This window comes from Typopeltis vanoorti, chromosome 1 (genome assembly GCF_054136105.1).
Source record: "Typopeltis vanoorti isolate ZY-2024b chromosome 1, IOZ_Tvanoo_1.0, whole genome shotgun sequence".
Taxonomy (NCBI): Eukaryota; Metazoa; Arthropoda; class Arachnida; order Uropygi; family Thelyphonidae; genus Typopeltis; species Typopeltis vanoorti.
The window spans coordinates 69,570,473-69,587,133 of NC_143549.1; the positions used below are offsets into that span (position 1 = coordinate 69,570,473).

General features: G+C 36.2%; 1 protein-coding gene across 1 annotated transcript in view; it reads right to left on the reverse strand.

Annotated features, from left to right (window-relative positions):
- The window catches only part of LOC150110070 (uncharacterized), a 76,755-nt gene that overhangs the window by 17,695 nt on the left and 42,399 nt on the right, over window positions 1-16,661 (reverse strand). The window contains exons 4-5 of the mRNA XM_090391079.1: window positions 8,071-8,289; window positions 2,060-2,204 (exon numbers count right to left, since the gene is read on the reverse strand). Coding sequence (XP_090247205.1) covers window positions 2,060-2,204; window positions 8,071-8,289 — 364 coding nt within the window. The remainder of the gene's footprint in view (window positions 1-2,059; window positions 2,205-8,070; window positions 8,290-16,661) is intronic.

Below are 16,661 nucleotides of genomic sequence, written 5' to 3' on the forward strand. Positions count from 1 at the left end.
AAGCATGGAGTAATTACTTTGAAAAATTTATAATGAAACAATCAGTGAGAGCACAGTGGTAAAAAATGGCACTCAACAGGCATGCAATCAGGAATACATATCCATACTTGAAGTAGAAAAAGCCATCAAAAGTCTGAAATGTGGAAAGACAGCTGGAGCAAATGATATTTGACCAGAAATGCTCAAGTATAGAGGTATAAAAGTCTTACAGTAGCTGCACTGCATAGTTCAGAAGGCCTGGATAGAAGGATGAATTCCAGGTGATTGGAGTAGAGCTCTCATAATACCCATATATAAAAAAGAAAATAAAACTGAATGTGAGAATTACAGAGGTATTTCTTTACTGAGTGTTCCTGGTAAGATTTATGCCAGTATACTTGAGAAACGGTTGAGAAGGATTGTGGAACAAGCTTAGTGAAGAACAAGCTGGATTCAGGCCAAATAGAGGCTGTCAGGATCAGATTTTCACTTTACAACAAATAGTTAAGAAATCATGAGAATACAACAAAGATCTGCATTTAAGTTTTGTAGATCTGGAAAAGGCATAGACAACGTGCCAAGAGAAAAGCTATTCAAAACGCTACAGCTGTATGGTGTCAGTGTGGCATTATAACAAGCAATACTTAGTCTTTATTTGAGTTGTAAGTCAGCAGTTAGAAATGAAGGAAATACAGGAAGATAGTTTAATGTTAGATCTGGTGTCTGATAAGGATGTACAGTATCCACTATCCTATTCATTATCTATATGGATCACATTATGAAGGAAAGTGGTATTAAACCTGATATCAAAATTGGAGATGTTAATGTCAGCTCTTTGCTTTATGCAGATAATGTTATACTTCTAAATAAATCTGCTGCAAGTCTGCAAGATCCATGACTAAACTGAATAACTGTTGCAATAGATATGGTATGAAGGTCAACAATAACAAGTCAAAGACAATGAAAATGTGCAGAAGCATTGAAAATATCAAATGCATTGTGAATGAAGAACTTGTTCTATAGGTTCTTTTCAGCTACTTAAGCATGATTTTTTAGTGAAGATGGTAAATTAAATGTGGTAATAGACAACAGAATCAACAAAGCTGGTATGGTAGGAAGTCAACTAAATAAATTTATATGGAATAAGAGAGAAATTAGTTAAAACACTATATTAGCTGTATACAAGACAGTCGATGCCAATTTTAACTTATGGATCTAAGAGCTAGGGGTTAGAAGAAAAACATTTGACCAAAGACTAAAGACTGTAGATATGAGTGTCCTGAGAAAGATTAGGAGCATGAACAGATGGCATCAATGGCAATATCATATTAAAAATGAGGATATTAGGAAAGAACTTGACATTATTAGCATCCAGGAATGTGTTAGCAGAGCTATCTCAGGCGGTATGGTGTCATATTAAACAGAATGGGGAGGAAAGATTAGCAAAACAAATGTTCTCTGTCAGGTTGGTAGGAAAAAGACCCAGAGTAAGACCAAGATATAGGTGGATTGATAATAGAAATATAAGATCTGATAATGTTGGAATCTTGACAGGTAACAGACTGATTTGGAGGAAAACTGTAGATAGTTTTTTAATTTCAACCTTAGATGAGATTAAAATATAATTAAATGTTGAGACAAAAGTACAAACTTACTGGTATTCTTTTCAAACAGTTGAAGGTACATATAGTCCTTGACAAGAGCCAGATGAAGAAGTCTGTTTTGTTTTTTTTCCCTCCAAAAAAATAGAGGAATGATAAACACCAGTTCAGCAGAACAGTACCTGGAAGTACCTACATAAAGCATTGGGCATTGGAGCTGGGCATCTCTGAGAAAAAATGGTGAGGGGGGGGGGATTAATCATCAATTTGCTAAACTGCCTATTCATATTAATAGAAGTTTTTGGAGCATTACTGCAAATGAGAGAATAGCATTCTCTAGTTAGCAAATTTGTGGATATTATGGAAGTGACGTGATGTTTTTGTGCCAGGAAATACTAGCACGTAATGTTAGTATGTATTGGTTATGTACTACATAAGTTGTTTTAAAAATTTTCATGAAATATTCAGACTTGACTTACCATGTGAGCATCTAAATTAGTTTTTGCAGAATAGCTTCTGTCGCAGATGCTACATTTAAAAGGTTTTTCACCTCTGTGAATAAAGTAATGACTTTCAAGTTTAGTACGAGATGAGAGGTGCTTCCCACAAATGTTACAGGGATGCCTAAAGGATTAGATAGAGTAAGAGTTTTTTTTTTTTTAAACATTATCAAGTTTGCAATTCATTTAATACAAACATATCAAAAATGCATTTACTGTAAACCCTTGCCGAACACGGGGTTTACGTCATTAATACATTGCGCGCACGGCAAAATCGCGTTCCGCAAAGTTAACTTTCTATGGAAAAAATGTGTTAGGTATAGCTCAAATTAAGAAAGTATGTATGTATAATTTAAACTAACCTAAATATTAAATAATAATATTTGGTTTACCGATCAAGTGTTGATCATTTTTATTAACTGAACCAACTAGTTTCGCCACACTTATCTGTTGGCATCTTCAGGGCACTTACATAGAGGTTTAAACAATCTCACAATTATGCGTAACTGCAAAACTGACAAGAATAACTGTAAAAAACTGACTAGAATAATTACAAATAAAATAGTATCGAACGAGAGTGAAACATGTATCACGTGTACAAGATCAGCTAGCTGTTGCTGAGGAACTTTCTGTAGTTTGTATTAAAGTTCATTTCTTCCGTTTTTAAGGTTCTGATTAGGATTTTCCATATCTCTGGGAGTATTAGGCCTTGATTTCTGTTAAGGGTGACAGTAGAACAGGCAACTGTGGCTGCTTCTTTGAAAATTCTTGAATGGTAATCTTCCTCTATGTAAGGGGAACAGCTTTTGTCCCACTCGATGACATGGTTAGTTGTAGAGAAATGAGATGATAGGCCAGAAATGTCCTGTCCATTATTTTTGACATAGCCAATGTGCTCCTTTTGCCTGATTTCGAGGCTTCTCGAAGTCTGTCCGATGTAACTAGAGCCACATGAGCATGGAATATTATAAACTCCAGCATATTTATAGAAAGGATGGTTGTCTTTTGGAGATCTTAGTAGTTTATGAATTGATTCTATTGGTTTGAATGTTACTCTTATTTTGTGTTGTTTGAGGAGATTGGTGAGCTTCTTGGAGATGCCACTTACAAACGGAATTGCAATCGTTTTTATATATTGAATATCTTCTTGTTCTCTTTGTGGTGGTTCAGAGAAAAGGACTTTATTGACTAGTCTTCTTGGATAGCCGTTCAAGTACAGATTGTTGGAAATAAATTTTAACTCATCTTGAAGGGTCTTGTTGTCCACTGTGATGCGAATCGCTCTTTTCTTTAACATGTATACAATGCTGAGTTTATGTGAGATGTGGTGGTAGGAGTTGAAATGTAGGTAGCGACCTGTATTGGTTGGTTTTCTGTACACCAATAGATTTATACTGTCATCAATTTGTTTTTTGATTATTTGTAAGTGGCATCTCCAACAAGTTCGCCAATCTCCTTAAACAACACAAAATAAGAGTAACATTCAAACCAATAGAATCTATTTGTAAACTACTAAGATCTCCAAAACACAACCATCCTTTCTATAAATATGCTGGAGTTTATAATATTCCATGCTCATGTGGCTCTAGTTACAAAATCCTTTAAAATTATTGACAACTTCTGGCCAAAGCTGATGCCAGCAAGCATTCAATGTTGATGAATTCACTTGTTCCCATGCGAGTTTAATCATTTCTGTGCAGTGGCTTATGTTGAATCACTTCCAAAATGCCATTAACGTGTTGTGCTTTCCTTCGTCTGGTTCTTTATTTGCAGGGGTGTAAACATGCCTGACATAATAGGTTTTGAATGTTTTTATGATCCCTTGATCCATTGGTTGGATTAAGGAAGTGGTGTTAGGTGGGAGGAATAAAACCTCTACATTTGGATGCAATGTTGTGAGGGCTTCAGCATCGTGTCCTGGAGCATTATCGAGAATTAGGAGAACTTATAGCACAGGTTTTGCTGTTCTAAGTAATGTCTGACTTCCTTTAACAAATGAATTTTCAAACCAGTTATTAAAGAGGGCTTTTGTTACCCAAGCTTTTCCACTTCCAACGAGCAATTGCTCAAAATTTTTTCCCTGCAATGCACGAGCCGTTTTAGATAGATAAATGAGCAGAGGCTTGCACTTGAAGTCGCCTGATGCATTTCCACAAAAAAGCAAAGTGAGTCTATCCTTAAAAGCTTTAAAACCTGAGGCAACCTTTTGTGTCTTTGTGAGTTCATGTAGGTTCGTTGTCCCATTATATATCATGTAGGTTCGATGTCCCATTCACTTATAAAATAGGCCCGTCTCATCCGCATTGAAAACTTGTTGTGGAACGTAACCCCTCTCTTCAATGAATTTCAAAAATTGGGATTTGAATTTCTCTGCTGCTTCTTTATCTGCAGAGCCAGCTTCTCCCTGAAACTTTACGTTGTGCAAATTAAAATGACGCTTAAAGTTTTCAAACCAACCTTCGCTTGCTTGAAAGTCGATTTTCTCTGATGATTGGCCATCTTTATTTAAAACAGGAAAAAAAAAAAAAAAAAAAAATCTAAAGCTTTGTTTTAAATAGCAACACCATCCACATTAACAAATGTGGATGGTGTTGCTATTCATCCACAACTGAGCCTTTTTCGTTTACTTGATTGTCAATCCAAGCTATTAATATTTTTTCATCTTTTCCAATTGCAGAATTCTTCTTGAAACTTGAGCAACCTTTGCCGAAGTATTGCCTGAAGCTTTGACACTAGACCGAATCTTTTCTTCATTCTCCCGTATCGTTCTTATGCTTGATTCATTTATAGCTAGTTCTCTTGCAAGCGTTGAAACACGTGCACCATTTTTCAACTTATCTAAAATTTCAATTTTCTGAGATAATGTCAAAACTTTGCATCTTTTTGCTGCTTTATCATCTTCATTCTTCCTCTTAGATGTCATATTGAATTTTTGAAATTAAAAGAAATACAAATGCAAAAGGAGAAGCAGATAAACACTGATAAATACATGATTATAGCTGTGCTAACGTAAGTGAAATGATCGCAACTCGGCCTGGGTCACTCAGTTAGTGAGCAATGCCAAGCAGGGTTGCCGGCCGACGCTCTGCAGTGTACTGCGTATGAATGAAATTCTAGCGTTGGACAAATTAAATGGAAACAATTAAGATAATGTGTATGTGCAAAATCGCGTTCTGCAAATCCGCGCTCGGCAAGGGTTTACTGTAATTTTAATTAGAAGTGCAAAGGATTAAAATGCAATTATAAATTTAAATTTTTTAAATCAAATCCATTTTTATTTATTTCCTGAATTCTAAGAATTTGAAGTTGCACAGGAAATATATGATAGGTAATGGCTGTATTATGCCTATATAGAAACAAAGAAGATATTTTCCTTCCTTATTTTCTTTCTTTATAATTTTCCTTATTTTTCTATCTTAAACACATCTTCACTACATGACTGACTTTTTCTCTTTATAATATCTGTTTATTTAATTACAGTTCACCTGATAGTTCCTCAACCATCATTCTTTTTTTCCCCCTTTAATTTACTCTTAGTATGCATTCTATGGGACATGCATTTTATCCTGTTCACAACTATGCTATGGTGGTCACTTCCCATTCAAATTTCTCAACAAGCCATAAGACTTTCCTTGTGTTGCAACATGGTATTAGTAATGACGTGCAGAAATCTGGCAGATAATTGTTATTCTTTTCCAAAGCATTTCTGAGATTTATTTTATTTCCTGATGTACGAAACAGTCCTCCAAACATCAACCCCACGTCCACATTGTGGAGGGTGGAAGCAGAAAAAAGTAGAGGACTGCTTTGTAAGGTGAAGTATGGTGGGGACTTTGTATGCCTTGGGCTGATACAGTAACCGTGAAGGCTTACAGAGAACCTTGAAAAGTGGCCGACTTAAAGAGGCTCTGGTGAAGATGTCAGGACTGCAATGATATCTGTTTCATCACTGGCAGAAGAATTCATATCAACGGCTGGCAGTTCGAACCAAGTTAGCTGACTATTGCAGACGTGGAAAACATTGGGCCTCACCACATTACTATCCTGTAGTTGACCACAGAGAAACAGAAATACCTTGCAAGCTATGCTTGGAAGTTGCAACCCCTGCAATGTTCCAAGCTGTAAATAATTACAGGAAAGAAGACACTGAAACTATGAGTAAAAAGAGCACTGCAAATGCATTTCATGAAGATGTGAACTCAAATTCAAAAGGAAAGTTGGCATTTGATATTCCTCATTTGAAAACAAGAAACAGTCTTGAAAATTGGAACTTGGAATGTGAGAACATTATAAAACTAGGAAATTTTGACAATCCTATACAGGAAATGAAAAGACAAAAAGTTGATGAAATGGGAGTGGCCTAATGAGAACTAAATGGCCTAACTCAGGAAAACTAGATAAAGATGCTTTACATTTGTATATTCTGGTGGAGAGAAGCATGAATATGGAGTGGGACTCATGATTAAGACAGACATCTTTAAATCGGTAATGGGGATATGACCCATAAATAAAAGAATGATACTTATTAAATTAGCTGTGAAGCCTTTTAATATCATAATAATTCAGACTTATGCCCCTACAATGACTCACAGTCATGAATAGCAGATTTTTACAATAACTTACAAAAATCTATAGAATATGTTAAATCAAATGAGATACTCATAGTGATGGGTGACTTGAATGCAAAGGTTGGCATAGGGGAAGAAAATCTGGTCGTTGGAAAATTTGGACTGGATGTAAAAAATGAAAGAAGCAAGAGATTGATGCATTTTGCATTCAAAACAATCTATGCATAATGAATACTTTCTTTCAACATCCTAAACATGACTCGATATACTTGGATAAACCCTGATAACACTTTTACTTTTTTTCATTGTGTGTTAGCTGCCTTCTCTTGTGCATCGAAAAATTCTTCATCTTCCTTAGTAGAACCTTCGTAGACACAAATAAGTCTTATTGTCCAGTTCCCCAATCTGATATCTGCCCATATCAAACAGATACTCTTCTACAGTATGAATGACTGAAATCATTGTTTTTTATGAACCTAGCATTGCTTGACAAAGCCAGTTGGAAATTCAGTTCACCAATGACAGAATGATCAGTTGATCTTGTCCCCCCCCCCCACACACACACGTGGCATTTTATGATACAATCAATGCTCTTGATGGCCTGAACATGACAGTCATATGCAGGGCCGCCGAGAGGGAGTGACATCTGAGACTTTTGTCATGGGCCCGGCATCGAAAAAGGCCTGACCGTCGGGCCCCAAAATGTCACATAACTGTGTTTATAATGCATGGTTTTAATTCTCATAATAATACAACAATGATAAAGGATAATGGCATATCGAGAATGAAACTGTGTTTTGTTTTAGACAGACAGCTATGCTCTTTAGCTCACTGTGAGTGTCTGGAAGACACTGATTCTCTTGGTGCGGATCACTGTAGTTATAGTGGGTGATGATGTCATCACCCATGCAAGGGTTGCTTTCATACAACAGTGGGGCCCGGACCACAGACCTGTCACGGGCCCAAAAATTTCTCTCGGCGGCCCTGGTCGTATGACACGTTATGTGTCATTCGACTGCCATCACTATCAAAGTATGAAGTACAGCCATTGAAAGTACTGTTCAGATGGGGCATATTGTGTTTACCAATCATATATACACAATGTCAGTTTTTATAGTAAGGTCACATGAGTAACACATTTTTTTTTCTCCTTTGTTTGTTTCTCCCTCTATCTGTCAAAGATAACAGCAATATTTTACCCCAATGCTGGAAGTGTGTGATGTTCTCTTTCTCTCTTTTTTTTTTTAATCTGGGGTCAAAAATCTGAAAAGGCTATTTTGGAAATGGTACACTTTGACCTGACCATCCCAGAAAGTTCCAAACATATAATTCATTTGAAAAACCATCTGAATTAGTAAAAAATAAAAATAAGTTTTATATCTGCACTGATAAGGAAAACAAAAACATTTTTATAATACCCACTTTTTTCTTTTCTTTTTCTTCTTTCCCTGGATATGTGTTTCATGTTCAGAATCAAAAGTTTGTTCCTTTTTATTTAGATTATCATTTTCTTCTTGTTTGATGTGCTCTTCAGAATCTTTTAAGAGAACTTTTTCTGTGTTATCAGTAATTTCCTTCTGTACAATAGATTTGTTTGCTTCAGATGACAATGACTTTTTCCTTGGCAACCTGGAAGCAGTTCTAATTTCAAACAAAAATCTTTCAGACAAAATGAATAAAAATCCCACTTTTCCAACATACTATTTCATGTTAAAGCAAAGTAAGCTGTTGGCTAAACAGTATTAACTGAACACATTTTCTAAATTGCTACACAGACCAAGATTATGAACAGTGTGTTATGCAAAAAATAATTAAACAGAATGAATTTGATTGAACTAGTTTTTGATTTACTCTACATTTTACTCAGAACTGTATTTTAAAGTTAGGTGACTTAAGAGTAATTTTTTATTTATTTATTTATTTATTTTCTTACTACAAACACTTGTACAATTAGTGGAAAATATTCTTCTGCTCAACTAAACCTATGTGAGCACATATGCATGCATGCCAGTCACTGTTACCTTTATAAAATAATCATATACCTTTTTATGAATTCATTTAAAGAAAGATCCAAATTCCATTCCAAGTCATCAGAAATTCTAAAATAGTCAATGGCATATCAACAGACTTCAATCTGTAGATTTTGTACAAAGCTTCATGGTTTTTTAAAGGATTAGTCCTTCCTTAGAAATTAACTCCAAAATCTAAAAAAGTACTTCTTTCTTGGGATAAAAGAGCAGAAGGATTATTTTCAAAAATTCTTAGGGTAAATTTTTATGTATCAGTTGTTTTGCAATAATTTGTTAGGACACTATAGTATTAGAGACAGTAAAACTTTTTTTTTTTTTTTGCTGTGCTGTATTGTTGTTATGTCCCTATCTTATGATTTTTGTTTGTCTTACAAACTGCCTTCGTCTATATTCTCCTAACTTCTACTTTCAAGACATCACCAAAATTTCTACTAATATCTGAGTTATTGTTCCCCGTAGTATCCCTAGTATTTGTATTTTAACTGCACCCTTTGGGATATTTAGTTTAAGATATTTTATACATAAACAGAGAAAAGGAACTCAATTATCTGAAAGTGTAACTATTGCAGTCGTGACACTATTTCTTGTTACTCAACATTGATTCCTTAAACTTCCCGTTTCTTAACATTAATTCCCCAAGTGGTTAGGCTCGAATGTTTCGAAGCGGTGCATTGGATTAGCAATATCAGACAACTCTTTTTTTCATTAAACAAAAGGTTTATTATTTCTCTAAACATGGTACATATCAAATTACTCAACTAAATTACTTACACACTAAAATTAGCTTAATACAAGTAGTTGGGCTATGATTTGACAAAAGTTACTACGATCATGCCGCCACAAAATTTCATACAAAACATGAATTCACTTAACATGGAAAAATTAGATCACCACACATTAATAGATTATTCAACTTCAAGTACACTAACAAAATCATTAACTACTCTAGCACATACTTATGACAATTCCGATTCTCTACACATCACACTAGGTTCAAATTCCTCAGGCTACTTGGTTACTCAATTTACACTAATCAAACTCAATATTAATAAAACCATTTACTTCATTAACACACAACTATGTCATTAACTTTCCTTTTACAATATAGTAGGCACTCAAGTTTCTTAGGATAATTAATTATTCACAAATTATCAACACTAGCTAGCTTACTTTTAACACTCTCTATCAAATTCTAAAGTCCTATTATAATTTCTCCCTAATCACTTTAACAGTTCCGTATTATGACAATGGTACCTATCACAAACAACTTCTAGTTAACATAAGACAAACTTCACAATACCTTTCTTTAGCTTCACTTACGGGCCTTTACCTTTTACTGAACGAACTTGCTTGCATAACTTCTTGCAATTCAGGCTATATAAACATCTGCGCGGTCGGCTGTACTATCCAAAAATGACTCTATGGCATATTTCGCTTTCTACATAGGAATACGGGAATAGCTTTCCCGCTCACCTTCGATTCCTTGTTGTGGCATGAGGATATAAGCCATATTTCTCCACTCAGGAACACCGTGAAATCCACTAGAAAACCAAACTAAAACCACCGCGACTATCCAAACGTTTCTTCTCCTCTGGCAAAAGGCCTCAAGCCTCCTTGACTATCTAAACATCTTCCCCAAAAACCCAAAAGAGCCTACTCTTCTAAAAAAAAAAAGCCTTGAGGGGGGGGGGGTTTACCAACCCTTTTATAGCTGCTCCCCTAACGGCGTCCTTTCTTACTTCTTTTTCCCGCCTCCTACTTGTTTTCCGTCTGTCTACCTATTGGGTAGCATTTGGCCGCCATACGTCATTTTGATCGGCAACTCGTAACGAAGTTTCTATCCGGGTATAGGCCCTAAGCGATATTCCGTTATTTCCCTTGTTAGCCTCTATCTTAACCCCTTTTTTAAACCTTTTCTCGGAATTCTACTTAATGCTTAATCTGTAGCCTCTTACATAGCGTATTTCATGACTCATTCTTTTATACTTATGCACTTAACTCTTTCATTCTTAATCGCATTACTATATTAATTCTTAGTTAGCTACTTATTTAATACAAATTCCTTGTTTAGTCATAATACATCTTAATACATTCTTTTCTTTTGTTATCTTAACTAAACAATAGACCTTTACATTTTACTCAATTCATACTGGATGCAAGAATATTTTATTAATTAAATTATCCTTTTTAGCAGGGGTTTTTATTTATGTTATTTATTTTTCATGTTACACCATGATAACCGAGAATACTATATTCTCAAGATATCAGGTGTAACATTGTAAAGGGTGAGTTATGGAGAAAATCAGTGTTAGTATAGTGTTATTCGATAGGAATATTATTTATAGAAGCATATATACACACAAAAAGGGGAAATATAAATAAATATATATAACGATTTGTCAGATGCCCATACTACAGCAAGTACAACATGATGTAATTTGTGCAGTTCCCAGCATGCAAAGCAACTAAAGCTATGAGGAGAATATATTATATCTCCTAACTGTATTGTTCTTTATATGGTTTTTCTATTGTGGGGAAGAAAATCTTAAGTTTTTGGTTGCCATACGATACTGGTTAAGTCACCTTTGGTTAAAACTGATTATGATATTCAATTAGATGAAACCAGTTTCATCAGCTAAAATTAGCAACATTAATATATAAATCTCAATGGAAAAAGAGATGGAGTTAGTAGAACTATATGATTGATACTACCGAAACAAAAGTTGACCATCTGTTTCGGTAGTATCAATTTTGTTTTTGATAAACAAAAAAGTCAAGGTCCTTCTAAATAATAATTAAGAGGAATTATTCAAAAAAATAAATAAATAAAAGTTTTGCTAAATGCATTAAGCTGTTCAGGATTCAAGTATCTACAAGAGAATGTAAAATATGAAAATCATTTCCATCTGGTTGTGAGCAAAATAAAAAGGATCGCACTGGGTAAAAACAGTAGGTAAGTTTTTAAAAGAATAGAGTTGAATATATTTCAAATGTGAACTGCAGACTGAAAATACAGTAATCTACCATTCATCCGACCACAGTGAGAAGACAATTTGTCATTCAGGTAACTGAAAGGTCAGATAAGTGAAGTTCAGTTACATGGTGCTCTACCATGAGTTAGTTGACATATACGGAGTCAATTAATTTTTTTTTTTTAATGTTGAGCCTGTACAAGAGAGGTAGGTTGATCAACCTACAGTACATTAGTACCATATATGGGTAGAGTGGGTTGGGAAAGGAGAAACGAAACTTGTCTACATTTGACTTAAAAGCCTGTATATTGTATTCCTTGAGAAATACATTGGGGGGGGGGACTGTTCCACAATACAGCAGCAGCAGGGATGAAGGAGGTGGAAAAGAAACTTGTTCTGTGGGTTTCAGAGTGTACTGTGAAAGGATGTTGGGCAGCAGCAGTGCATGTGTTCCAACAGGCTTAGTACTGAATAGGGGAATTATTGATGCTATTTCAGATGAACATTTGCATGGAAATATTTATAGAATACACAAGTTGCAGAGACCAAATGTCTGTGTGGGGGGAGTGAGATGGTAAGAGATGGGTCATTTATCAATCCAATTACTCTCCTTTGTATTGAGTCAAGCATTTTGAGGGAGCACCACAGCAAATGTGAGAGCAGTATGCGATAGCAGGGTGGATTTGAGATTTGTATAAGGTTAACAGCTTTTCATAGGTGAAGTAACATCTTGAGTGAAAGAGAAATCCTACTTTTTTAGAAGCTGAGGATGCAAAGGTTGTGATGTGTTTATGCCCGGAGAGGCTTGATATCAGGGTAATTTCAAGAAGAGAAATCTCATCTTGTCTGGAAATTTGAGTGTTAATAAAAAATATTTCTGAGGAGAAAATGGTTATTTTTTGTGAGAAATGAGACAGAACTGGGTTTTACTAGCATTGAAATTGATTAGGGTTATCCGAGCCCATTGGAGGATGGCTTGGAGATCAGAACTGAGGGCAATGGCAGTTGGTAACAACACACTGCACTCATCCCAAATGAAAGGAGAAGGAGAGTGCAATGTGATCTGCAAAACTGTATTGGGTTGGAAGTCAACTGAAGTAGGTCATTGATATATACAGAAGGAAGAGGGTTGGTGAGAGAACAGAACCTTGTGGAACCCTGGCATTAATTGAATGGTGAGAGGATAAGGAACCGACTACCATCACACGTAGTGTGCATCTAGATTGAAAGTTGGCAATCCAACTGAGGAAGTCCTGAGACAGTCCAAATGATGCCAGTTTGCTTAGCAAGCCTTTGTGCCAGACCCAGTCAAAAGCTTTAGAGATATCAAGTACAACCACTTGAGATTTGTCAAATTTCCCCATGGCATTAGTCTAGAGATGGGTGATATATGAGTAGATCTCATGTCAATCGACAGCAACGGAATCCATACTGGTAATAGCTTAATAGTTGGGTGCCTTCAAGGTAGTGTAGGAGTTGGGAATTGATGGTTTTCTCCATCACTTTAGATAGGACTGAGGTGAGTAAGATAGGGAAGTAGTTAGATGGCAGTGATTTGATGCCCAACTTGGGAATGGGTTGAATATAGGCCAATTTCCAGGCTGTGGGATAGATACCAGTGGTGTAATAGAGTATGCATAGGCAGCATAGGATGGGAGTCATTTCTGGTGCACAAACCTTCAGGACAATTACCATCGGTGCCAGGAGACATTTTTGTGTCTAATTTAGACAATAAGTTTCAGATCTCTTTCTGGCAAAAGGATATAGGGGGGGTATTGTAATGATCATCGACAAAAGTGCAAGCTCAGACAGTGGCAATATATTTCTGACTCTCCTTTAGCTCACTGACAGTAATTGTGTGTGTATGTGTGTATGCGTGCACACACACACACACTTTGGTTATAAACAAAGAGCTGTAATGGTCATATGTATAAAACATTAGATTTAAAGAAATTCTGAAAGGCCTATTTGTTTGTACCTTACTGGATTTTAAAATGCTTTCTAGATCATAAGATGAACTTCAAAAATGAAATAGTGAACTACTAAAAAGCAGTGCATCCAGATTTAGCATACATGAAATAAATTCTGGAGTGCTTAAGGGTCAAAGCGGTATAACTGAGAGGAGACCTCCACATAGCCTTTAAAGGAATGTGGAGAACCGATCAGGGCTTCTGACCTAATGTCCAATCCTCACCTTCTCGTGGTGCACCCTGTTAGGTATCTACCTGGATACTGAACGAACGAGGATGGGCTGGCAATCTGGAATTTAGCCGACTAAATTGTATTCTTATTGGCTTAAACCCAATATTAAATGATGGTACAACTTGATAGAATTTGATGCTTGCTGGGGCATTGTCCGGTTAAACAAGGCCCCGGTTGTTTTCACCAGGGAACCAGGGCGAACAGCGAAAAGTCAGCTACTGGAACAAATCCTAAAACTGAATATCACCAGAACTGAAGATCGGTACTATCAACATAAGAAGCCTGAATGGCAAAGAAATGGAGCTGGCTGAGGAATTAGATAAGTACCAGATCGACATAATAGGGGTGACTGAAACAAAAAAGACCAAAATTTGTGAACTCTTTCTGAGCAATAAATACAAAATGTTATAATCAGGCAATGACAAGCAAGGAAAAGAAGGAGTAACCATATTATTCAACACTAAATATGAGGCTAATCTTCTTGAATGGCAGGCAATTTCAAGTAGAGTGATGTCGGCAAATATCAGAATGGGGAACTGGAATGAAACATTTGTGCCAATGGTCCCACAGAAGGTTCTCCTTAGGTAGAAGTGGAGGAATTTTTTGAGGCTTTGGAAAAAGCAACTGACACAATGGAAAATGAAAAGTTGGTCCTTGTTGGGAGATCTAAATAATAGAGTAGAAAATGATTGTTAGACATTCAAAAAGATTTTGGGAAAATTTGGAGAAAAGAGCAAAGCTAATAATAATGGCAAATACCTGTTGGATTTCTGCTCAGGACATGGACTGGTTATTACAAACACCAAGTTCCAACATAAAAATGTGCACAAATTCACATGGAGAGAAGAGGCAAGGAATAAGAAAAGTCTCATTGACTATATTATTGTTGATAGTGATGTTTTTTCTCTCTGGTGCAGGACACTAGAATGTACAGAGGATTTGAAATTGGAAGTGATCACCATTTAGTCTTAAGCAAGATAAAATTGAATTTCATATTGAAAAGAAGAACATGTAAGAAAGTTTTAAAGCGAATAAAAGTTGAGCAGCTCTCAGATGTGAACTGTAGACTAAAATATACAAACATTATTCAAGAAAAAATTGAAGAGTTTGAGAACAGGAATCAAACCTTGGAGATTCAATGGCAAACTCTGAAGAAAACATTGATTGATTCTGCCAAAGAGGCATGTGGTGAGGTTGTGTGCAAGGATACAAAAATCAGAACTCTCTGGTGGACACAGGAAGTTAAAGAGGCAGTGAAGGAAAAGAAGAAAGCATATCAAAAGTTCCTGGCAAATAAGTCAGCTTGTGCTGTTAGAGAATACAGAGACAAATGTAAGAAAGCTAAACACTGTTGTAAAACTAGCTAAACAAAAGTCATAGGAAGACTTTGGTAAGAACATAGAAAATAAATATCAAGAAGGTGGCAAGATATTCTGGAGGTTGTTGAAGAAGCTCAGAAATGGAGGAAAGAGTGCTGTAAAAGGAATTAGAGATGGTATTTAACTAAGCAATTAGGAAAAAAATTAGATAGTGTAGGATATAAAAACAAAAGACTGTATACTCAGCAACACAGAAGAAACTGAAAAAAGGAAGTTCAGAGGGACTGGACAGAAAGACGAATTACAGATCATTGGAGTAGAGCTCTCACTGTATCCATATACGGAGGCTGTTCAATAAGTTATGACTATATTTATACAGAAAACAGATTACCTTTAATCGTCATCATTTACATGATTTTTTTCGAAGTAACTACCGTGAGATGCGATACATTTGTCCTAACGTTGCGTCCAATTCTTAAAAAAATGTGAAAGTCCGTTTTTTCAGAGTTCTTTCAAAACCGCCTCCGCAGCTTTTACAGATGCTTTGTTGCTTTTGAAATGGCGGCCTCTTAGTGGTTTCTTGAGCTGAGGAAACAGCCAGAAATCGCATGGTGCGAGATAGGACTGTATGGAAGGTGTGGGAGGATATCTATGTTGTTCTTCTGCAAAACGTCCACTACACAACCAGCAATATGTGGCCTTGCATTATCGTGGTGCAATAAGAAGCCATTCTTCAGCAATGGACGCTTCCTTTTGACGTGCTGTACCATTGTCCATAAAACATCCGCATAGTATGAGCCGTTTACAGTATTCCTGAGTTCTACAGCGTGTTGGTAAACAATGCCTTCGTAGTCAAAAACCATTATGGTCAAAACTTTACCAGCCGATTTTACAGTTTTTGCTTTCTTGGGGGTAGGTGAAGACGGATGCTTCCATTCACTGCTTTGTTGTTTCACTGTAGGGTCATAGTGATACAGCCAAGCTTCATCTGCAGTAATGATGCATTTTAAGAAGTTGTCGCCTTCTTCTTACAGTCTTTCCTTCTATTCTGTGCACACATCTACTCGATGCTGCATTTGCTCCAGTGTCAAGAGTTTGGGAATCCATTGGGTGCAAACACGTTTCAGTCCCAAATGTTTAGCCATGATTAAGTGAACACTTCCCACAGAAATATTCAGGACAACATGCAGCTGGTGTACACTGTAATTCTGCAATCTTCCTTGATAATTGCTGCTGTGTTGATCATTGTCTCTGTGATGGATGTTGAAGGTCTTCCCTCATGTTCAAGATCTTCCACATTTTGCCTTCCTTCCTTAAAAGTTTTATGCCAGCGAAAAACACTTGCCCTCGACATTGATTCATCGTGGAACGCTTCGCGTATCATGTTAAAAGTGTCTGATGCCGATTTTTGCAAACGCACACAAAATTTAATCGCATGCTGTTCCAAGGACGCTTCATTTCGACGACTGGTTGCAGCTCGTAGGAGCGCC